Source organism: Scardinius erythrophthalmus, assembly GCF_964197995.2.
Source record: "Scardinius erythrophthalmus genome assembly, chromosome: 9".
NCBI classification, from domain to species: Eukaryota; Metazoa; Chordata; class Actinopteri; order Cypriniformes; family Leuciscidae; genus Scardinius; species Scardinius erythrophthalmus.
The window spans coordinates 22,723,833-22,749,419 of NC_138229.1; the positions used below are offsets into that span (position 1 = coordinate 22,723,833).

General features: G+C 40.3%; 1 protein-coding gene across 1 annotated transcript; it reads left to right on the forward strand.

Annotated features, from left to right (window-relative positions):
* Positions 1–768: 768 nt before the first annotated feature.
* cdyl (chromodomain protein, Y-like) lies at positions 769–24,599 on the forward strand. The gene is made up of 7 exons (XM_081373719.1): positions 769–1,380; positions 11,120–11,891; positions 16,452–16,714; positions 17,842–18,014; positions 18,124–18,334; positions 21,446–21,589; positions 22,015–24,599. Exons 1-7 carry the CDS (start codon positions 1,354–1,356, stop codon positions 22,171–22,173), a joined length of 1,749 nt encoding a protein of 582 aa, XP_081229845.1. The 5' UTR covers positions 769–1,353; the 3' UTR covers positions 22,174–24,599.
* The last annotated feature ends 988 nt before the right edge of the window (positions 24,600–25,587 follow it).

Genomic DNA, 25,587 nt, shown 5'->3' on the forward strand with positions numbered 1-25,587 from the left:
ACTTCATGGGATCCCTTTTATGGTAATAGGCCTTCTGATGATTCATCATACATCATTTGTTTTAAATCTGCTGTCTTTTATGAGGTCTTTTGAAATAACCTTGGAAATTAATACTCATCCTGATCAGGCAGTACTTCACAAAGTTCTTGGAGCTCACATTTGCACATGTAAGTGCAAAGGAAACATTGCCATTTACATTGCATGGCTCTCTATAATACTTTTTTTCCTGAACATTTCCTGTCAGAGGAGATGTTTCAAATATTTCTTCTTAATGACCACGATGACTCTCCAAGACTGCATTTCTCAAAAGCATTGTATGGCACCAATCTCTATGATCAACTTAGCTCATGATGCCTCTATAAGTTCATACCTCTATAAGTTCATACAATAAATATAAACGATTATAATTTCAGCTAAAATGCATTATTTCATGTTAATTTATTTATTTGTGAACAGGTGTATAATAAGCTATAATGTACAGTGAGGCCAATTGTCATGTTTATTTCAAAATAACAAATGGATGACTGTATATTATCCCTTACTTAATGTTCAGATCATTTTTTTTGGCAGGTTTCAACGTCTATTTTGACATTATCTAAATTGCAAAACAATTAGGCTACCATCTTTATTTGGGCAGTCCATTTTGCAAAATGACTATAATATTTATATTTTAATTATGTCTTTTATTAAACAGATAAGCCGAATAATGAGAAGAAAATATTCGAAATACTCTGATTCTGTAAAGTTAAAAAAACATTCAAGTAGGCTACACGACACATGGGGAACATGGCATTCATGGAAATGTTTTAGACTGAGTCATGGGCTAAAGTCACCTGGCACGTAAAGCTATGGATTATTGTTTAAACTATTGCGAACTTACGTCAGTTATGTTCCATAAGACCTTCATTCAAAAATCTACACCGATAAAGATTTGCAAAACACCGATGACCGTCGACAAACAGCTCTATCAAGTGTTGCAGGCAGTGCAAACTCATCTCGACTCTAATCTGCGTTCGATTGAGACTTCCTGTGTGGCAGAACTGAGAGCAGGCGAGCGCGTAATCAGCACTGCCTACACTAGTTTACGGTAACACTCTCGAAAATCGCCGCCTGGACCGACAAAAGTGCTCGTTTGGACTTAATCGGGAGTGAAACGCTTTATTCTAACTATAATGTTGTTGGATAGACGTTGAGTGCGAGAACTAAACAGAAAAGAGATCCTCGGTGCGGGTCAAGCACATCTCACCCGACCAACTGAAAAAGGAGGAGAGGCCAAAAAAGACAACTGCAACTGGAGGAGAAAAAGTGTCTACAATCCTCACGGATTGCCACAACGTCGAAGATTATAGTGACATGATGGCCACGGAGGAACTCTACGAGGTGAATGTCGGCGATTTTACCGTTCGTGCCCGTTTAGACGCAGTTAATCGATTATATTTGTGTGTAGTTTCACATATTGACGACGCGTCCCAAGGCTCGTGTGGACTGCACTAGCGAACAGTCTTAACAACTGACCCACTCCAATACTAGTTAAAGCTACACCGGTAAGGTTGCATGCTAGCAAACTAAACTAGTAGTATGGAGCCAGTGTCGTCTTTGTTGTTAGTTTGTGGAGTTTAGTGTGGAGAGATGCTGGTGGAGGCAGTGGATGAGGCGGCGGGGGAGGGAAGGAAGGGCACTTTGGGAGAGTGATACTTCATCAAGCTAGCTGCTAACCATGAGGTCTGTGTGGTTTGATGGACACAACAGGGACAGCTGAAAGTGAACTCGGTCCTTTATGGTGTGTTCAGCTCTGCGGGAACTTAGTTTCGACTTCTGTCCAGCAGGACCTGTGAATTTAAATTCGCTTGTAGAGCTTTCAACCTGCCTGTCTCCTAGCAATCCAACAGGGTTGTGTGTTATGATCGCCTTTGCTTGGTCTCATTTTCCACTTAGATCATTCTCAAGTTTTGTTGTTGGTGATATTATTATTATAGTAAATAGAATATTGGTGCATCATTTCGCATTTAGAAAGTCTAGTGTCACTTGCTGGCTTGTTTGATGGACTGACATTCTGACTGACTGACATTATTCTCATCTATAGATCTGATATCAGGGTTTAAAATTGGTGATTTTTTATTTTTTTTTAAAGATCAATACATACTTCATGTTTATGCTGCATGAATATACTTAAAGTATTTACATCAATGCTTGAATTGTCAAATATAGTTGCACCATGTTTCCCCTATCTTTTGAGAATTGGACCAATGAATATAATGACTAACATTACATATATGTTTAGAACTGATGTGCTTATTGAGATGAATTCGTCAATAATATGATCAAAAGCTTTATGAAGGTGTGAAGAAGATATAAAGGAGTGATGAAGAGAACAGATTCATTCAAACATGTTTGACCAGTTTATAAAGACCCGTATGAATAATGTCACCGTTTTCAAACACCTAGATAATACTCTCCATTCAGATGATGACAATACCAGAACTGTTAGTCATGATCCATATACACGTCTTTTCGAACTATAGGTGCTTTTTGTTGTGGCTTGGGTCAGCAGACCTGTACAATTACATAGGCTAGTTTATGTTTACTTATTTGCACCCTAAATGTTGACTCCCACTGTATCATAAAACGAAAGGGATGGTGTTGGACAAAATCTGTTTAGTCTACTCTTCCGTCCTATACCTTCTTTTAACCTTATGAGTGATGAGGTAACAAGATCTTCATTTCTTATTTCCAAGATATATTGCTAACAGCCTTGTAAAGTCAGGAAAATTGTTCATGCCTATTTATGAAAGGAATATTTGGGGTTCAATACAAATGTGAAAAGTGTGATAGAAAGCAAAGGTTCTGGAAGTAAATTTTCCATTCATTTTCTCAGTTTTTAGCAATAACAATATTCTTTTCAATAAGGTTGTTAGACTTAGCAATGGTATTCTTATGTAGAAGTGTAAAGTCTTTGTGATTTCAAGCAAATTTTTTAACAAATTGTTTAATTGCTACATTTCCACTAAAGAATATACACCTAAAGTAATAAGGCCCCGATATACTTCAAGCGAAATCGAAGAAACAAACTAATGTGACGTAATTCAGACAAAATCAGGTCAAAACCAAGTTCATTTTGAGATCGTTTCGGGAGTTCGAAACAGCTTTCCTTAGCGAACCTTCTGGAAAAGTTCACTGTAGAGGGCTGGTAAACACCTTCGTACTATCATTGGTCCGTGGCGAACTGGCGATGACGTAATAGGTAGGCTAGGTGTGTGCTGAGACTCCACCTTCCTTGACGTGGAAATCTTCTCCGGTTCATTTCTTCCGTTCAAAAAACATGAACACACTGGAGAACCTCTCTCTTGAGTAGAAAATTAAGATAGCCCAATTCTAATTGAAGGAGACACTGACACTGTTTTTTCATGTTTAATATTGTAAAGCTGCTTGATTTTAAGCAATCTATTGTATAAAGTGCAATTTAAATAAAAGTGGCGTGACGACTGGAGTGTCGAATTGCACAGCTTGTGTGAACGTATCCACGCCACTATGATCAGGTGCTTTCTTAACTGCTGTTTTTTTTTCGTTGGCATGTTTACTTTGTTATTGAGAGGAAAGCACGCAGCACATTTTTACATATTCATCTAAATGCCGCTCCAAGCCCCACTTCCAGAACCATGGATGCTCAAATTGGCTGTTCACTGTTCTGTTCTATTAACAGTGTCTGAGACATATTGATTACTACAGAAAATAGACTCCCTCATGACTTAGAGAACTTTGCCCTTGTGATGAATAAACCTAATCAGTAAAGCTGTATGTGTTTCCCAAGGGCATCTTGGTGCTGAATTAATGTATATTTAATTATTTTTGTTTATTATATATTATATTATAAGGGTGGGAATCTTTAGGCACCCCACGATCCGATTCTGATTCTGCGAGTCACGATCTGATTCCAAAACAAATCTTGATCTTCTTTCTTTTTCTTATTAATTAGTTTACTGACTTGAAAATATTAAAATATCCTATCTATCTATCTATCTATCTATCTATCTATCTATCTATCTATCTATCTATCTATCTATCTATCTATCTATCTATCTATCTATCTATCTATCTATCTATCTATCTATCTATCTCTATAAACTACTTTAAACTTCAAGCTTTTAAAACTTCCTTTTTTTCTTTCTTTCTAACTCCAAACAAAATTGAAATTGTTACAGTTGGAGCGGCCCATTAGACTCCATTAGCTGCCATTCGACGTACTATTTCTAATCCATTGAGACTCATTTAAGCTGCCATTCTATCTAATATTTCTAAACTGAAAACCTTCAAACTTTTAAAACTTCTAAACTAAAACTTAAACTAATTAAAACTAAAAACCTTCCAACTTCAAGCTTTTAAAACTTCTTCAAATTTTCTGGCTAGGCTTTTCATGCCAACTTAAAGTTTGTCTGATTTCTGAAATTAAGAGATTAATCTGATTTAGGAATCAAATTTAGGACAGAAATCACAAATGTGTCCACTGTGGTGATAAAGAGTACAAGAGGAACAGGAACAAGAGTTACAGTATATTTGTGACATTAACATATGTGAACTACAGACTTATGGAAGGAAAAGGGAGCCGAGTCAAAATCTGCTAAGGGGTAATAATGTAACAACAGTTTTTAAAACTGAGTTTTTTAATATTATTTACGACAACATTTGCATTTGCATGGGTTTATGGTATATAAGAATTATTAAAGTATATAAGAACTTTAATTAAATATAAAGCCAGAAGAATAGTTGGAATTATAATGCTTGAAAAGATGTCAGACCTAGTATGATAAAGTATGATAAAAGTGAAAGCCCTGCAGCAGTTTCTGTCACTACGCTGAATTCCTCAGGGCAGCTTGAATCTTTGGGGAATAGGACTTTTAACTGTGGCAAGGATGTGCGAGACTTTATGATTATACCGCTGCTGCTGCTGCTAGTCGACTTGGAAATACTAGTCGTTTACTTTTTTAAAGTGTTTTGCTTTTATATTTTTACAAAGGCTGTGTTTAAATTACTGTCATGTTAATGTTACATTTTAAAATAAATACATTTAAAAAAAAAAGTATATCTGGAGAGGAAAACAAAATCATTTAATTTAGTTCAGATTTGGCATGCATTTCACGGTCACTCGCGGCGGGTTCAGAGAAATGTCCACTCAGAAGATGAGCGAGGTGAGGGAGTATTGTATAGCCAACACTCTTCCGTTCACGCCAAAACTTTTCCGTTTTCTTCTATGTCATGTCAAACTAGCAACAATTTAGCTTGCTTATAGGTTTGCTTTACTACCGGTTATGATGGACAATAGTTTAAATTTTTATATTGGATAAAAGGAGAAACATTAAGAATGAAACTTGAACAGACACTTGAACAGTTGCTATATCAACATCCTAACATAGAGAATATGCTCAAATAATGTATAGTTGTTAGTACACGTCAAGCATTCCCTGCGATTTTGCCGTCTGTCATGTGTACAGTTTTTTTCTCATACACGAGTACACGTTCAAACCCTGAAATGCAAGTTGTTAAAATTTTCTTAAAGCAATCTTAATCTTTCATTTAAAACTGAATTTGAGCTATTGGCCAGTGTTTGGCCTTTGACACAAGCTTGATGTTTCTTATGCTGTAGCGTGAATGGCACTGGAAAGTGTTTCATTATTGATTAAAACAAATAACAGAGCAGAGCTGCTCTGTTCTACTCTGTAAACCAGGGGTTTCCAATCCTGCTCCTGGAGGGCAATTGTCCTGGAGAGTAGGGATGCTCTGATCAGGATTTTTGCAGCCGATACCGACTACCGATTTCTTGTCATAGCGATCGGCCGATACCAATCCTGATCCCAATCATTTAGGCTCTAGCTCTCTGTTGACTGTCACTGTTAACCCCTTATACCATAAAGGCATTTTTAATGATTTCATGTTATTTCAAGTGGCATACAACAATGTCACAACACTGCTGAGAAAACCCCAGAAAAATTTATGCAATTTTGATGCAAATCAAGTTTGAGCTTGTTCACATTCACAATAACAATCATGTGAACTGCATCTGGGCCAAATTTTGTGTTGATATCTCAAAGCAATCAAAAGAAATGGCATTAGGAAACATGGTAGCCTAAGTCAATAAACCTCTCCAAACAGATAATCTGAGCATTTTACTGAACATAAGAACTACTTGCATGTTTAAATGCCACAAAGCATAAAATATTAAAGTTACATAGATTAAGAAACAATAAATAAGATCCTGGTAGATGAGTGATGATCTTCCATCTGAGCAATTGATCCAATCCAAGCGCACTACAGATGTAAAACAGTGTCTGATTGGTCTCTACACATCGTCCTTACCCACCATACCCGAGATCCAGTTTCCATTGGTTGAACTTTTAAATGACATTGGAAAACACTGTGACATGATCGTGATGCAGTCGGATCCCAGAAGTCCTATAGCTTTAGCCAAACAGCATGTCATTTCACTCGTGATGATTTTCTCATGATCTACGCATCGTTATTTTGTGTGTGGGCTCGTTTGAATCGAGACAACTTGCTCTAAGTAAAGTATTTTTTTCTCTCTCTGTTTACTAATGTTTCACAAAATTAAAAAAACAGAACCCATTTAACCCATCCAAGTTAGTGCACACACATTATGAGTATTTAGTAGTGAACTCACTCACACTGCAAACCATGGAAACACCACAGACAGTATATAAACTGGACACAGCGACCCCATTGGATTCAACGGAGGAAAGTGAAGTTAATTAGAAGCACTAACTTCCTGATGGTCGAGCGCACTGCGCAGCCTCAAACTGAGCTTGACGACGTAGATGTGACGTGAGCAACCCGTCTGTCTTCTAGTAGCTGTGTCAAGCGAAATCTGAATCATTCCCTTCCGAAACTTGCAGAGACGGAGAGTGTGAGTAGGAGGTGTCCATGAGATAAGAGCAGGAGAAACTTTTGCAAAGTATTCTGATTAATTACTTTGCCATTTTGCCTCCACGTCCCCCCGATTGCCCGCGAGCTTCTCCTCCTGTCCATACGGTAATTTCTCCACTGTGCAACAGAGAGTCGCATGGTTATGACGTAATCGTTAGCCTATTTTTACAAAACTGCTTCTACGGGGCCATAACGTAAGATACAAGGTAATGGAGCCTTTTATACATTTTCGTGTTTCTTTAGAAATAAATAATGGACAAATGAAGTCTTTAAACGCCTCAGACGTAAAGTTATTCTCTGTCAAAGTGATGCCAAAATGAATGGGAGTCAATGGGATGCTAACAGCAGGTGATGGTCTGATAGCCAATGGCGGCGCCCGGGGAAGCGTCAACATAATATGAAACGCTACCCCCCTGGGAAACACACATCTGGAGCAGTGGGCAGCCATTTTTGCTATGGCATAATGGCGCCCATGGAGCGATTGGGTGTTAGTGCCTTGTTCAAGGGCACCTCAGTCATTCCTGACTGTATGTAGAATCGATCCCACAACCTTCAGGTTACCTGTCTAAGTTAAGTTAATTTAGAAAAATGTTTGGAGTAGCCTATTTTTTGTTTTTTTGTTCACTGACAGTGAGTTAACCACGTTTGATCCAAGTGTGCTACACAAGTCCTGAAAGGTGAAGCCAAAATATGTTGATCGCCCCCAGGTGGCTGGATGCAGTATAGGTCAAAAACCCCGTCCTCTCCATGTAATCTAATGGGACGCAAGACAAACTAAACAATCAAAAACACTTCAAAATTTTTCCAAAGATTGTTTCTGTCATTTTAGGTAGGCCTAGTTTTTATCACGATGTAAGTTCAAGTGTTCATTTTATTTTATTTTAATAATTTTGGTTTTAGTTAGTTATTTGATTCTATAAAAACTGGGGTGTGGCGTCATGATTGACCACTTCTCTAAGCAAAGTAGTCTCTGAGGCACCGACGGACTTTTTTCGGGATTTCCGGAAAGATATTGGATCCTTAACTTTAATTTCTATATACTTCTATCACAATGTTAGTTTATACGTTTATTGTCACCATCACAGTAAAAAGGCATTTTTGACAAGCTGAGGCAGGCTGCTCTGCTGCTGTCCGATCGTGAAAAGACTAGGTTTAATGCCCTCCGAAATGCTTTCGAGATCTTGAAATTAGCTGATGATAAATAAAATGCAGATCATATCTGTTGCTTTCGTTGACTTGTGCTCAAATTTGTATATAGCGCAGGAATTGAAGATTTATATCCGTTTTATATTTGTTTTGCGGAGACACATTTATGTGGCCAAGTGTAAATGTAACTATTTTAAAAAGTAAAAATGTCAGTAAAAATCCCTATGACGGGGTGTCAAGCTCAGTTCCTGGAGGGCCACTGTCCTGCAGAGTTTAGCTCAAACCTAATTAAACACCTGATCCAACTAATCAATGTTTTTAGGATTACTAGAAACTTCTAGGCAGGTTTTTCGGAGGACAGTGACTCTGCAGGAGCAGAGTTTGACACGTGGTCTATGATATCATAGTTCAGTTATTGAAGTGGGATGGAAAGAGCCTTTGATAATAGTTGGGTTTACTATTGTATTGAGTACATTATAAAGCCTTTTGGTTTCTCAGTTGTGTTTGGCACTACACAACAGATAATTTTTCTGATGCTGTAGTAGAAGTTGTGAAGCTATTTTCTGCTTATCTAAGAAAGCACATATGTTTGTGTGCCTTGTTCAGTGCTACAGTGTTGTGAGACCAAACGAAGCCAGCAGAGATTTGCATGCCAAGGAACCTGAAGCTGCTGGCACTTTACACTGCTGTGCGGCCTGTGCCGTTGGTGTTGATTGAGGAGTCACACTCTCTGGGTTTCTTGAAGTTCACAAAGAGTCCTTTTGTCTTGTTGACATTCAAAGTCAGATTATTTTCATGACATCTCCTAGTTATAAGCTCCTCTTCATTCCCGTATAGTCTCACTTTTACTGCATAATATCACTCCTGTAGTATCATCAGCAACATAACAGGAAGGATAGCCTTGGACTGAGACAGCAGCCCTGTAAAAAGACACTTGTCATAATTTACTAGGGCTGTGCCGGTATGCCCGAAACACTACTTTTTTTTTTTTTTTTTTTTTTATGAATGCTGATTTACATGAATATTAAGAGTGAAGCACAATGCTTTGTTTACAAAAGAAATAATAGGTTGGCAATTAAATGTTACATTGCAGCCTTGGAAACCTCTGGATTCATGCTGAAAAAGAGAGGTATGTGAGCCCATAAATTTAAGCTTTGTCGGCTTTTCTGGTGTTCTGTGTTCTGTTCTGCGGTGTTCTGTTCTGCGATCTGGTTACCCGATTATCAGCAAATATAACAATATTCCATTAGTTATTCCACTGGACAAGTGGACATGGGATCTCTTGTTTCTTTTCCCGAATCTTCACTCACGTCTCCCCCATTTTGCAGGGTATTATAAACGTTTCTTCCTTCAGTTCGCTTTTAGTTAGGCCTATTATATTTGCATTCTTTACTGTGGTAAAGTATAAAAAACGCTGTAGGACAGATACCTTTTTGCATGCACGTCAAATTCTATTTAACACAGTTTGTGCTTGTTATTAGACTTGGTAAGGCGCGTCAGGTTTATTTGTAGCGCGTTTCACACAAGCCGGTGATTTTATTTTCACTTTCTCTGGCAGCGCAAATTCAAATATAGCCTAAATGTCTTTTCCCATGGAAGATAAAATACACTCTTTAGACAAGTGTCAGTTTGGGTCAGTTTTGTCATAATTTGGGACAGCTTCAAAATAAATTAAGACTTATATTTTGTGCTGAATTCAAAGTCTTTTGAACCCTTATGATGGCTTTGGGTGAGGAACAGACTTTATTCACTGAAAATCTCGGCACCTGTTTTAGCTCTCTCTGATGTTTTCATGAGAGAAGTAGCTAATTATCATTTCAAGAGGTCTTAAATTAGTTTACTCGTTCTATTTGTTATTAATTCTTTTCAATGAATTGGTTGATTGGTTCACAAAACCAGTCTGAAACTCTGATGAAACAATGATTTAATCACAATTCCATGACCTGGTTCATTCATTCAAGTTCAGAGGGTCCTTAAAAAGTCCTAAATTCAGTTTGATCAAATTTAAGGCGATAAACAGTCTTATATTTTAAATCAGGGGTGTCCAAACTGTCCCAGAGGGCCACTGTCCTGCAGAGTTTAGACTGGGAAATTGAGCGCCCACTTCAATTTTCTTACAAAAAAAGTCTTTTGTATGGGTTTCGTTAGATATTTTTAGATATTTAATCATTTAGATATTTAAAAAATGCCAGCAATAAAAAGAACTAGCTGGGTTTGCTGATTAACAGGAAAGTCCATAGATATCGCTGTCAGTTCATACTGCCGGTAACACTTTCTCTGACAAGTGGATACAATGAGACATAAATTCGCTGCGTAACAGAAATTCCCAAAGACCAAATATTTACCAACTTCAGTTAGGTTTGTGCATGCATGACTAATCAGATTTAACTGAGAAAGAGCGAATAATTTTAATAAATTGTATTTTTGAGTTCTGAACACTTTCATTTTAGTTCATAAGATTTGGCTGCCAATTGAGTCAGTTAAATTTATGATGCCAAAAAGTGATGTTTTAAGTAATGGTAAGTTATGATAACTTGATTGCTTTAGTAATGACAATATTAGGGTTTACAGTACGGAGTTGCATATTTGTGTGGTCTGTGCGTGACTCAAATGCTTTGCTTTCCACTCGGGTATAAAAGCTGCTGTCGGTTAATTAAGATTTGACTGATGAACTTGCGGCGTGTTGACTGATAATTTCCAGTATGGACGTCTTTGATATTTACTTTACTATAGTTACAGGTGATATTCATGGAAAATGCAAGAATAGAATACAGGCTTGTGACTGGTTGCTCGTTCAATACAGAAAGTATTCAAGCCGCTACTGTAAGCCGCAGTGTGAACAGAACATTTCGAGAATCAAATCTGTAAGTAAATGCAGTTGTCAAATGCGTGGCTCATGAGATCTAATGCGTAAAAAAAAGTGTATAGAAAGTGCAATTTCTTTCATAACAAGCTAACAGTTTCTTTTACTCTTTAGTCTTTCAATCTTGCCAGTACTTTATTATTGAACATAAATTTATATCTGCATGTCCCTCTGTAGGTGGAGAGAGTAGTTGGCAAGCGCAAGAACAAAAAGGGCAAGACTGAGTATCTGGTCCGCTGGAGAGGCTATGGCTTTGAGGGAGACACCTGGGAGCCGGAGAGTCACCTGTCCAGCTGCGTCGAGTTCATCCATGAGTTTAATCGGCAACACAGCGAGAAGCAGAAAGACGGAACTTTACTCCGTTCCACGCGGAGCTCTCCCAGCACAGCCGGAGGCAACACTAACATCAATGCCCGCAAACAGATCAACAGGCCTCAGCAGCCGTCAGCGAATCCTAACACAGTGAAGACTTCTCCACAGACCTCAAGCACACCCTCCACAAAACGGCTTCAGCCAGCACAACACTCACCAAACGACAGCGACGCACAGCAGCAGAAGAATAAGCGTTCGGCTGGCATGAGCAGCACGGGTACACTCACTGACACGGTCCCTACGGCAGCGCCAACAGCTGCACCCACTATGAGTGCACTGCGCCGTAGTATGGACCTAACAAAATCTGGCATCAAAATCTTAGTGCCAAAGAGCCCAATGAACAGCCGAACTGATACCGAGGAGTCTCCCAGTGAGGCAGCACACAGTCTGGAGCAGGGAGACCAAGAGCCTGATGCTGTGCCCCCTGAAGTGGCCTTGCTGGAGAAACCCACCGGAGCTGTGCGTGTGCCAGGAGAGGAGCGAGCTCGTATGGGCACGAGGCCCAGGACGCAAACGGCCCTTCCGCCACCACAGATTCCCATTACCCCAGCTGCTGTCCGCACATTAAACGGGAAAGGTACAGTCGGCTTAACTTACATTGAGAACATTAAATTCTTAAGAGGTTTAAGAGAGAGAGCTTTAGTTCTGAGTTTTTGTGTGTTTAAGTCATACTCATATAATTTGATTTGTATTATGTGTTTCCAGTCATGGAGCAACAATATGAACAGTAATAATCAAGCACTTGATAAATTACAGCAAATGTGTTGCTACAGAACTTCAAATGATTTTTGAGGGCACCTCCTGGAGTGGATTCAAAAGCTGTATACTCATTTATGACGATGCTGATCTTGTGGCGAATATCATGACGAAAATAACTTTGTTACGATGGTATTTATTTTACTCTCATGTTGGGATCTTTGTATAACAGAAGAAAATAATCACATCCTGATATTTATGCCACTTAATGCAATATAACAGTAGGTCTGAGTGGTAATGATTGTAATAATTTGTGTTGATACTTGTGCGCCCTTTTCATATGCAGATGACGTGCACCACAATTCATTAATTTCAGGCCATAACTATTGTACCATGTTTTCACCCATAGTGGTGTATCCACTCAAAGTCTACTACCGTTCAAAGGGTTGGGGTCGGTAAGATTTTTCAAATGTTTTTGAAAGAAGTCTTTCATTCACCAAGAATGAATTTATTTTATCAATCAGCATGCAGTAAAAAGAGTAATATTGTAAAATATTATTAAAAATGTGTTAAATAATTTTAGATATTTATATATATATTATTTATATATCCATCCATCCATCTTCTACCGCTTATCCGGGGCCGGGTCGCGGGGGCAGCAGTCTAAGCAGGGATGCCCAGACTTCCCTCTCCCTAGACACTTCCTCCAGCTCTTCCGGGGGGACACCGAGGCGTTCCCAGGCCAGCCGGGAGACATAGTCTCTCCAGCGTGTCCTAGGTCTTCCCCGGGGTCTCCTCCCGGTGGGACATGCCCGGAACACCTTCCCGGGAAGGCGTCCAGGAGGCATCCGGAAAAGATGCCCGAGCCACCTCAACTGACCCCTCTCGATGTGGAGGAGCAGCGGCTCTAATCTGAGCTCCTCCCGAGTGACCGAGCTTCTCACCCTATCTCTAAGGGATCGCCCAGCCACCCTGCGGAGAAAGCTCATTTCGGCCGCTTGTATCCGGGATCTTGTCCTTTCGGTCATGACCCACAGCTCATGACCATAGGTGAGAGTAGGAACGTAGATTGACTGGTAAATCGAGAGCTTCGCCTTGCGGCTCAGCTCCTTCTTTACCACGACAGACCGGTACAGGGACCGCATTACTGCAGAAGCTGCACCGATCCGCCTGTCAATCTCCCGTTCCATCCTTCCCTCACTCGTGAACAAGACCCCAAGATACTTGAACTCCTCCACATGAGGCAGGAGCTCTCCACCAACCTGAAGCGAGCAAGCCACCCTTTTCCGACTGAGAACCATGGCCTCGGACTTGGAGGTGCTGATTTTCATCCCAGCCGCTTCACACTCGGCTGCAAACCGTCCCAGTGCATGCTGGAGGTCCTGGTCTGATGAGGCCAACACGACAACATCATCCGCAAAGAGCAGAGATGAAATCGTGTGGTCCCCAAACCCGACCCCCTCCGGCCCCTGGCTGTGCCTAGAAATTCTGTCCATAAAAATTATGAACAGAACCGGCGACAAAGGGCAGCCCTGCCGGAGTCCAACACGCACCGGGAACAAGTCTGACTTACTGCTGGCAATACGAACCAAGCTCCTGCTCCGGTCGTACAGGGACCGGATAGCCCTTAGCAAAGGGCCCCGGACCCCATACTCCCGGAGCACCCTCCACAGGCCGCCGCGAGGGACACAGTCGAATGCCTTCTCCAAATCCACAAAGCACATGTAGATTGGTTGGGCAAACTCCCATGAGCCCTCCAGCACCCTGTAGAGGGTATAGAGCTGGTCCAGTGTTCCACGACCGGGACGAAAACCACACTGTTCCTCCTGAATCCGAGGTTCTACTATCGGCCGGATTCTCCTCTCCAGTACCCTGGCATAGACTTTCCCAGGGAGGCTGAGAAGTGTGATCCCCCTATAGTTTGAGCACACCCTCCGATCCCCCTTCTTGAAAAGAGGGACCACCACCCCGGTCTGCCAGTCCAAAGGTACTGTCCCCAACCGCCACGCGATGTTGCAGAGGCGTGTCAGCCAAGACAGCCCCACAACATCCAGAGACTTGAGGTACTCAGGGCGGATCTCATCCACCCCCGGTGCCTTGCCACCGAGGAGTTTCTTGACTACCTCGGTGACTTCAGCTTGGGTGATGGATGAGTCCGCCTCCGAGCCCTCAGCCTCTGCTTCCTCAATGGAAGACGTGACGGCGGGATTGAGGAGATCCTCGAAGTATTCCTTCCACCGTCCGGTGATATCCCCAGTCGAGGTCAACAGCTGCCCACCTCCACTGTAAACAGCGTTGGTAGGGCACTGCTTCACCCTCCTGAGGCGCCGTACGGTTTGCCAGAATCTCTTCGAGGCCGACCGATAGTCCTTCTCCATGGCCTCACCGAACTCCTCCCAGGCCCGAGTTTTTGCCTCCACAACCACCCGGGCTGCAGTCCGCTTGGCCCGTCGGTACCCATCAGCTGCCTCAGGAGTCCCACAAGCCAGCCAGGCCCGATAGGACTCCTTCTTCAGCTTGACGGCATCCCTTACTTCCGGTGTCCACCACCGGGTTCGGGGATTGCCGCCTCGACAGGCACCGGAGACCTTACGGCCACAGCTCCGAGTGGCCGCGTTGACAATGGAGGTGGAGAACATGGTCCACTCGGACTCAATATCTCCAGACTCCCTCGGGATCTGGTCGAAGCTCTGCCGGAGGTGGGAGTTGAAGATCTCTCTGACAGGAGATTCGGCCAAACGTTCCCAACAGACCCTCACAGTACGTTTGGGTCTGCCGAGTCTGTCCAGCTTCCTCCCCCGCCATCGGATCCAACTCACCACCAGGTGGTGATCAGTTGACAGCTCCGCCCCTCTCTTCGCCCGAGTGTCCAAGACATACGGCCGGAGGTCGGATGAAACGACCACAAAGTCGATCATCGACCTCCGGCCTAGGGTGTCCTGGTGCCATGTGCACTGATGGACACCCTTATGCTTGAACATGGTGTTCGTTATGGACAAGCTGTAACTAGCACAGAAGTCCAATAACAGAACACCACTCGGGTTCAGATCAGGGGGGCCGTTCCTCCCAATCACGCCCCTCCAGGTGTCACTGTCGCTGCCCACGTGGGCGTTGAAGTCCCCCAGTAAAACGATGGAGTCCCCAGTCGGAGCACTTTCCAGCACCCCTCCCAGAGACTCCAAGAAGGCCGGGTACTCTGCACTGCCGTTCGGCCCGTAAGCACAAACGACAGTGAGAGACCTATCCCCGACCCGAAGGCGTAGGGAAGCGACCCTCTCGTTCACCGGGGTGAACTCCAACACATGGCGGCTGAGCTGGGGAGCTATAAGCAAACCCACACCAGCCCGCCGCCTCTCACCATGGGCAACTCCAGAGTGGTGAAGAGTCCATCCTCTCTCGAGGAGTGTGGTTCCAGAGCCCAAGCCGTGCGTGGAGGTGATCCCAACTATCTCTAGTCGGAATCTCTGAACCTCATGCACAAGCTCAGGCTCCTTCCCCGCCAGAGAGGTGACATTCCATGTCCCTAGAGCTAGATTCCACGTCCAGGGATCGGGTTGTCTAGGCTCCCGCCTTCGACTGCCGCCCGATCCACTTAGCACCGGCCCCTTACGGTCCCTCCTGCAGGTGGTGGGTCCACGGGAGGGTGGCCCCACGTCACTCCTTCGGGCTGAGCCCGGCCGGACCCCATGGGGGGAGGCCCGACCACCAGGCGCTCGCATACGAGCCCCAACCCCGGGCCTGGCTCCAGGGTGGGGCCCCGGCTGCGCCATACCGGGCGACGTCACGGTCCTCCTTTTTTTGGGCATCATAGGGGGTTTTGAACCGCTCTTAGTCTGACCCGTCGCCTAGGACCTGTTTGCCTTGGGAGACCCTACCAGGGGCATATAGCCCCAGACAACATAGCTCCTAGGTTCATTCGGGTACTCAAACCCCTCCACCACGGTAAGGTGGCAGTTCAAGGAGGGGATTATTTATATAATTTTATATAAATATATTTTAAAATGGATTTTATTACTGCAATGACAAATCTGAATTTTCAGCATCAATACTCCAGTCTTCACTTTCACATGATCCTTCAGAAATCATTCTGATATGTTGATTTGGTGCCCAAGAAACATTGAAAACAGTTGTGCTGTTTAATATTTTTTGTGGAAATTGTGATACATTTTTTCCAGGATTATTTTATGTTCAAAGTCCAACAAATGTTACATTACAAATGTTTTTACCATTGAATGGAAAATGCCGTTACTTGCTGAATAGATGTAATAAAAAAAATAATAATATATATATATATATATATATATATATATATATATATATATATATATATATATATATATATATATATATATATAAAATAAAAAAAAATCATTTTTTTTTTTATATGATTTATTTATATAATTTTTATTTATACATTTTTGCTTTTGTTGTCGTTTCATAGGAGTGACAACCTTCATGGAAGCCTCGTCGGCAAACGGAACGGCCATTACACAGAGTGGTGCCGCAGGAGTGATGGGCAGTTCAGGGTTGACAGGCAAAAGGCGCTTTGGGGACAGTGCGACTTTCGACAAACGACTGCGCTTCAGTGTTCGTCAAACTGAGAGTGCTTACCGCTACAGGGACATTGTAGTTAAGAAACAAGATGGCTTTACACATATTCTGTTTTCTACAAAGACCTCTGAGAACAACTCACTGAATCCTGACGTGAGTCCAAATATATCACATTTTATATTAAAGTTGCATGTAAGAAATAACCCCCGCTAATTTGACTATTTTTAAAGGGTTAGTTCACCCCAAAATGAAAATTCTGTCAGTAATTACTCACCCTCATGTTGTTCCAACCGCGTAAGACCTTCGTTCATCTTCGGAACACAAATTAAGATATTTTTGATTAAATCTGAGAGTTGTCTCACTCCTCCATAGGCTTTCAGAGGGACCGAAACTTGCTGGCCCAGAAAAGTTATTAAAGAGATCGTTCAATAGTCCAAGTGACTACAGTGGCTTAATCCTAAGTATATCAAGCGACGAGAATACTTTTTGTGCGCAAAAACAAACAAAAATCACAACTTTATTCCACTATTCATTTCCTTCTCTCTGGGCCTCGTAGTGTTTTTGCGCTGCCCGTCTGTGTTGCACGTCATCACGCATCACACACATGACCCGCTTCGGCCAATTGTGAGCCTACGTGGTGACGTGTACACAGACGCGCTGCGCAAAAACACTATGTGAACCAACTAGAGGCCCAGAGAGAAGGAAATGAATAGTGGAATAAAGTCGTTATTTTTGTTTGTTTTTGCACACAAAAAGTATTCTCGTCGCTTGATAAACTTAAGATTGAGCCACTGTAGTCACTTGGACTATATTAACGATCTCTTTAATAACTTTTCTGGGCCAGCAAGTTTCGGTCCCTCTGAAAGCCTATGGAGGAGTGAGACAGCGCTCAGATTTAATCAAAAATATCTTAATTTATGTTCCGAAGATGAACAAAGGTCTTACGCGGTTGGAACAACATGAGGGTGAGTAATTACTGACAGAATTTTCATTTTTGGGTGAACTAACCCTTTAAGTATCCTTACATTTAACTCATTGCTTATTATCATCTGATACCTCATCCTCTGAATTAGGACTGGGTGGTATGACAGTAGAAATAAAAAATGTTTGACACCATACAGAAAACATATAAAGTATTTTTCAGATTGTCTAGCAGAAGGGTGAATATAATGGAAGTGATTTAGTTTTGACACATCTAGCCACATTTTGACGTTGGCTTGTTGTAACTAGAAATTACTCGTACTGTAATAAAAATAAAGCTTTACTCAAATGGGTTTCAGGTAATGAAGGAGGTTCAGAGTGCCATGGCCACAGCTGCAGCTGATGACAGTAAACTTGTTCTACTGAGCGCCGTGGGAAACGTCTTCTGCTTTGGCCTCGACTTCATCTACTTTATTAGACGGCTCACAGATGATAGGAAAAAAGAAAGCATCAAAATGGCGGAGACAATCAGGTTAAAATTATGAGAATATAAATATTTGAACAGGTATTTTATCATATTTTGGTGAACTGTTTTGTAATAGTAGCTATAGATAAGGCAATGTGTTTTCTGTTGTCTTCAGGACTTTCGTCAACACATTCATCCAGTTCAAGAAGCCCATCATTGCCGCCGTGAATGGGCCTGCTATTGGGCTTGGAGCGTCCATCTTGCCCCTGTGTGATGTAATCTGGGCCAATGAGAAAGCTTGGTTCCAGACTCCTTACACAATCTTTGGCCAAACTCCAGACGCCTGCTCATCTGTAACATTCCCTCTCATCATGGGAGTAGCTTCGGTCAGTACATCGATAGTGTGGGTCTGGATGAAAGACTCATTTAAAGGGTTAGTTCACCCAAAAATGAAAATTCTGTCAGTAATTACTCACCCTCATGTTGTCCCAACCCCGTAAGACTTTCGTTCATCTTCGGAACACAAATTAAGATATTTTTGATTAAATCTGAGAGCTGTCTCACTCCTCCACAGGTTTATGGACACTATAACTTGCTGGCCCAGAAAATGTATTAAAGACATCGTTAATATAGTCCAAGTGACTCCAGTGGCTCAATCTTAAGTTTATAAAGCGACGAGAATACTTTTTGTGCGCAAAAACAAACAAAAATAACGACTTTATTCCACTTTTCATTTCCTTCTCTCTCTGTGCCTCGAGTTAGTTTACGTAGTGTTTTTGCGCAGCGCGTCTGTGTTGCACGTCACCACGTAGGCTCACTATTGGGCGATGCTGGTCATGTGTGTGATGCGTGGTGACGTGCAACACAGACGCGCTACGCAGTTTAATACATTTTCTGGGCCAGCAAGTTAAGGTGTCCATAAGCCTGTGGAGGACTGAGCCAGCTCTCAGATTTCATCAAAAATATCTTTATTTGTGTTCCGAAGATGAACGAAAGTCTTACGGGGTTGGAACAACATGAGGGTGAGTAATTACTGACAGAATTTTCATTTTTGGGTGAATTAACCCTTTAAGGCTTTTTACCTGTCATTTATAATATAAGTACATTGTGAACTATCCAAGAAACCCCTAATATTTTGAAATCACTTGGCTTTATTTCATTTTGCTATTAAACACACACACATATATATGCATACAATGGTGTGTGTAATGGAAAATATTTTATATCTTTGAAATAACCTTAGTTAAGGTATTTATCTGAAAATTATTTGCCAAAATAAGGCAAACTACAGCTAAAGCTTTTATTTTACTATGCAAATAAAAAAATGCATAGAAAAACAAAAAGCTCAAAGGAAAAAGTGTACATTGACTACATCATAATCAGTTAATAAATCTTTCTTTTGCGCTTTCCACAATACATATCATTTCAAAGCAGCTTTACAGAATATGCAATTTAGAGTGATCTATTATCAGAGGTGACATTGTCCAAGTTATGTATTTCAGAAATGTACATATACAATCATGCAGTAATTTAACAGCATATTATTTTAAAACCGAAACAATGATCTCATTGAAGTAATGAATACATGTTGTTAACAAATTATTAGGATATATAGAACATTTTTGCATTGGTGCATGTTGATTCAGAGTTTGCGTCATCTGAAGTCCTCGCAGGAGTTACAATCATCAAATTTTTGTTGGTTTTCTCTTGTTTTTACATGTTCATAATTTATGTATGGCACAATTTGGTAGGTTTCATTGCGTTTATCACATTTATAACAATTGACTCCAAGCACAACTACAGTAATATGATTATAAAACCATTAACACATTTTTACAAATATTTGAATAAAGGGTGAAGATGTAAATTTTCCCTTTTATAATAAAAACACATTTATACTGTGTGAGGAGAATAGTTAGTGTTAACATTAAATTCTATTTCAGATATTTATTTATGTTTTTCTGAAGTTTTCTGCTGGCCCATCATTCTCTTTGGTTCTGTAAATTTACCTTCTGCTTTGCTTTAGTTTTAATGTGCTTTATTGGCATGGCAAATAATTGTGCATTTATATTGGCAATTTACATTACTTTTGATTTCCGCAATTCATCCACTACACTTACTCAAGCACGTGTGTTTTCAGCGTCTGCCGTCACTCCACATGAACATTAATTACCAGAGCAGCTCTTGAGTCTCTTCCCTCTTCACCATTTCACTTGATAAAATCGTCAGATACACATAGGGTTGCAAAATTCTGGGAATTTTCAAAGATGGAAACTTTCCATGGGAATTAATGGGAATTTAAGGGAATTTACAGGAATTTATGGGAATAAACGGGAATAAACTGGGAATTTTCAAAGTTGAAGGTTGGCTCTTATAGAGAACTTAAATATAGTTGAGGAAAGTATACTTTAGCATAATCTTGACTAAAACAAACAGATGCCATTCAAATACACTTGAATATCCATGCCATTCCTCAACCACATGCACATAGCACACTGCATGGCTATTGAGACCACACCCCCCACTGGCACTGTGCATGCCTCTATCACATGTGCAGAAGCCCAAAGCACAAGACTATTGAAGGCACACATTTGAGCCTGTGGACTAAACAAAGTGAAGTAAGTTTTGATGATATTATAGGGAAATATATTTATTAAATGTTTAAATTGCAAATATCACATACAAATGTATTCATCTAGTAGATAGCAAGCTGATAAGTTAGATGCTAAATAAGCTAGCATAACTTTATTTACCACATAAGTAGGGCTGGGCGGTATGACGGTATATATCGTTACCGCGGAAGAAAATATCCAGCGTAACAGATTTTTTTATTCCATGTATACCGCAACATGTAAATAAGTAGGCGTGGTTAACTCGCGTGCAGCGTGTGTGAGACTGAGACACTGATATTTGTCAAAGAAACATGAAGAAAGACCAAGAGGATCCACAAAAGGAATTACGTTTTCAAAATTAACGTGATATTTTCGGGGGGGAAGGCGCAGAAGTCAACTAGAGCAGTGCAGCACACTGAAAGTTTAGAGAGACGCACATGCTCGCAACGGGGCTTACTTGACAACAAGTTCATCAATATTCTAACGAATAGAAATAACCTTAAATAATGTATCTATCCGTCTCTTATGTGTACAGTTACTTTCAGAGTGGACGCGCAAGCGGTTGCCGTGGTAATGAATATTTCCAAAATTCCCCAGCTTAACTTCCCATGGAAATTTACCGGAAACTTTCCGGAAATTTACCGGAAATTTTCCGCCCCTTTGCAACCCTAGATACACACAGAAACTCAATATAGTACTTCTTCTCAAAGTAATAACAATAAATATACAATTTATTAAGACATTATTTTTAAGGAATATCACACAATTCTAAACATAAGAATTAAGTTTGAAATGTCTAATAAAATACTACTAAATAAGGTGACACGGGTGCATTTTCTCATTGTCTCTTCATTCTGATTCCTTTTCTCTCTCCTGTCACTATAGGCTAACGAAATGCTACTGAGCGGGAGGAAGTTGACTGCTCAGGAAGCTTGTGCCAAAGGACTCGTGTCCCAGGTTCTGTGGCCAGGGACCTTCACACAGGAAGTCATGGTTCGCATTAAGGAGCTAGTATCTTGTAATTCAGTTGTAAGTCATCTTTTCATTTGTTTTGTTTTTTCCTGTCACATTTTCTCAAAGCATACATTCACATATTCCCTTCAACCTTTCGTTTTTATTTTTATTCTTTTTTGCTTTTATGGTGTCTCATTTTAGATCATGTACATTTAATCTTCACAGTCTTTCTAGAATAAATTGGAAATAAGTTTGTGATCCTTCTGCTGTTTTTACAGTCTTTTAAACCTTTCTGAGACGTGTGAGGATTTTGAATCATTAGTACGTCATGAGGAACATTTATGTATTTTGTGTTGAAATGCAGTTGCGATAACAGTGGACTTCTTTACAAATTCACAATGCATCCACATCCATAAGTCATGTGCTTTCTTTTCCTTTTCTTCCTTATTTTGTTCCCCTCATGTTATTTTGTCATGGTGATGCTGCCGGAAACACTGAAGGTTCTGCGCGAGTCCAAAGCACTGGTGAGGAACATTAACCGGGCCGCCCTGGAGCAGGCCAACGAGAGGGAATGTGAGGCACTTAAGAGGGTCTGGGGCTCTCCTCAGGGCATGGACTCCATACTCAAATATCTCCAGAAGAAAATAGATGAATTCTAAATTGAGAAAATATCCTACGGGTGTCAAAAACCTCCATCCTCAAGTGCCTGATGTTATATAGACAAGGTTTGTCATTTTTATTAGGATTTTGATGGAAGACTGGCGTGGTCTAACCCGCAACTTCATCTTCGTCCAGGACGTGTTTCCTTTTCATCCGACTGCAGAAAGCAGCATCTCATTCTGCTACACTTGATAATGACTTTAATGCGAAGTTTGTGATGAATCTTGCACATCTTTCTCTAGGCACTGTGGTGAAGGACAAAATGCTTCGATGCATGTAAACTCCTTTCATCCTTCAGCTCAATCTCTGTTTTATCAGGACTGAAGTCCAGAATTGCTTTGTCATAGAGGTAATATGGTTTTGGGCTATTTTTCGACATGCCTCCTATGCAGACTGATTGAGAAAAGATGAGTAATGTCAGTGTAATTTAAGACTTATGAGACTTGAATGAGTTGAATTTTGCACTCGTCTCAGTTTGGTTACCCCTAAATTAACAGATTGCCATCATAATCAAGACTTTATAGCCGGTAGCAGGGTTTTTTTAGTTGGTACTTTTATTGCATCAATTAGAAGACATCTCGAACCTTGTTCACCTTATCAAATCTTGCAGGCATTAACATCGGTCAGCCCTTTGTAGTCATTTTTATGAAAATGAAACCAGTGCTTAGGGATTTAGCATCAGTTCTTTTCTAGCATCATCTTGACTTGAAAGCTACTAATGCATTAAAGTGAACAAAATGAATTCTTAAGTACGTGTGGGTTTGCAAGGCGCTGGCTTAGTAGGAATTAACAGTTATTTGTATCAAAGTTAACATTTGTATGTTTTGCTGGCTTCATTTGAAAAGTTTTCAGCTTAATTATAGTTTTGTTTGTATGTTCTCGGCGTACAAACTGTTTGCTTTGGAGTAACATTATACCACCAAATAATTTTGATGTAAATGTTGACAATATTTCTAATTTAATAACTTATGACATTATGAAACTGAATGGGGTATGTTCCTCATGAGTCAATAAAGGGTGCTGGCGATTTAAATCTGCATCCTTTTTTTCTGCTGGTTCAAACGGACTGGACTGCTGTATCATCAGACGAGCCCTGGAGATTAAACAACCATCTCTAAGGGAAGATCCTACTGAAATTCATCACAAACATATGTAGTTACTAGCTAGTATGCACTATTATTAAATGGAATGGCTATCTTTCAGTTTTGGTTTGTTTTTGTGGGTGGGAATGGAGTTGGTTGAGGAAAATGGGTTGCGAAACTGTCCACGTAAATTGCTTAACAATGTGACTTTGCAAAAAGTTACATGTAGAAATATTTTATCCCCCAGTTCTACCTCTCAAAATCCATAATATGATTTTTAGCAATGAAGCGTCTAGTTTAAATCTTACTCGTTTTGAAAATCTCGTTCTAAATCATGTTTCTGGTACAGTTATCTATGCACTATTTCTTAATGTTCTGCTCCAAAGTTTTTGCTTTAAATTGGTCCGACTCAATACTTTACAGGCAAGCAAAATTCAATTCAGTAATTAATCAGTTCAGCCCCAGCAATAAAATGTGTAAATTATATTATGTTGTTAATTCTATTCAGTATTTATTGACCATAGATAGACTTTGCTGCAGTGGTTCCATAACATGGAATAACAGATGGTTGTGTACGTTTTTCCCTTCCCAAATGATTTTGTAAAATTAATTCTTGTTTATGGATTTATATTTATGATTGTGAAAATATAATTGTTTTCATTCTTACTATTATACATATTGAATGCTTTTGTTCAGTTATTTGAATTACTTTTTCAAAACAATGTGGCAGGTTCTATTTGATTATGAAGTGCAGTGTGACATTAATAATGTCTTCTACATTTTAACTTGTATGTGATGTTATGTAAACTCTGGTAAACTGATGTCAATGAAACATTAGTTTGATCTGTGATAATTACAATTCAGTATCTGTTAATAACCTGAAGAAAAAAAAAATACACAATTGAATTTAGAAATAGTCAAAAACACCAGGAACTCCTTTAAATTTTGAATTCTGTATACAGGGTGTTGCAGTTTGATGTAAAACATTGCTGACTATACCCGAGGGAAAAATTGCTTTGTTCCAGTCACTTCACTGACAAAATTATATATTATCCTCATTTTCTGAATTTTAGCATAGCTGTACATATGTGATCTGCCTTTAGTTACAAATGCTGGTCCAAATTAGATTTTTTATATATATAATGGCAAGGCTTATTTCTTATAGTTGATATACTAAATGCTATAAATTGTACAATCTGTAAAGATTTTTTTTTTTTTAGGTTTTTCAGAACATGTAACAGCTGTGAAATGCCTGGTCCAAATAAATTGATATACTATACGTTTTTTTTTTACCCACTCTTGTGCTTTTATAATTTAATTTGAATAAAACCTAGAGAAACATCATCTTTTTGAACCGCTTCAATCTGGTTTTCGTCCCTACCACAGAACAGAAACAGCACTTTTAAAAGTGCTAAATTATTTGGTGATTTCTGATTCTGGTGCCCATAGTATCCTGGTTCTTCTTGATCTCAGTGCAGCATTTGACACAGTGTGCCACTCTACACTTCTTTCTCGACTGTCTGCAATAGGTATCACTGGTGCTGCTCTTCAGTGGTTAACTTCACATCTATCGGATAGACAGCAATTTGTTAGGAAGGGTGAGAAGCGATCCCGTACCGTCACTATTTCTCATGGTGTACCTCAAGGTTCTGTACTTGGTCCTCTTTTATTTCTCATTTATGTGTTGCCACTAGGACAGATCATCAGACGGCATGGTCTCAACTTTCATAGTTACGCTGATGATATTCAAATTTATTTCATAGTTAAACCCAACTCAGTTTGTCCACCCATTTCTGTTATCTCTTGCCTTCAGGAACTTAAAACATGGATGTCTGATAACCTCTTACAGCTTAATGCTGGGAAAACTGAAATCCTGTTGATTGGCCCTAAATCACCCCAGCATGACATTTTTTTTGATATTGATGATGTCCAGATTAGGCCTTCAAAAACTGTGCGGAATCTGGGAGTTTTGTTCTACTCCTCGTTATGTTTTCACTCACACATTGGTCAGATTGTTAAATCATGCTACTTCCACTTGAGGAATATTGTTCTTATACGCCCCCTCTCTTAACTTTGGAAATGCTGAAACTGTTATCCACGCTTTTATAACCTCCAGATTGGACTACTGTAACTCCTTATATAGCGGCTTACCCACCAAAGCTATACATCGCCTTCAAATGGTGCAAAGCTCTGCTGCTCGAGCCCTTACATATAATAAAGAATCTGCACATATCACTCCTATCCTTTACCAACTTCACTGGCTTCCTGTGGTCAATCATATCCATTTTAAACTTTTAGTCTAAGTTTATAAAGCCTGTCAGTACCTTGCTG

Bases quoted from the DNA above. Each gene is read 5' to 3' on its own strand.
- cdyl (XM_081373719.1), top strand. From the start codon at position 1,354: ATGATGGCCACGGAGGAACTCTACGAG. The intron at 1,381-11,119 runs GTGAATGTCGGC...GTCCCTCTGTAG, and splicing joins CCACGGAGGAACTCTACGAG to GTGGAGAGAGTAGTTGGCAA. The intron at 11,892-16,451 runs GTACAGTCGGCT...GTCGTTTCATAG, and splicing joins CCGCACATTAAACGGGAAAG to GAGTGACAACCTTCATGGAA.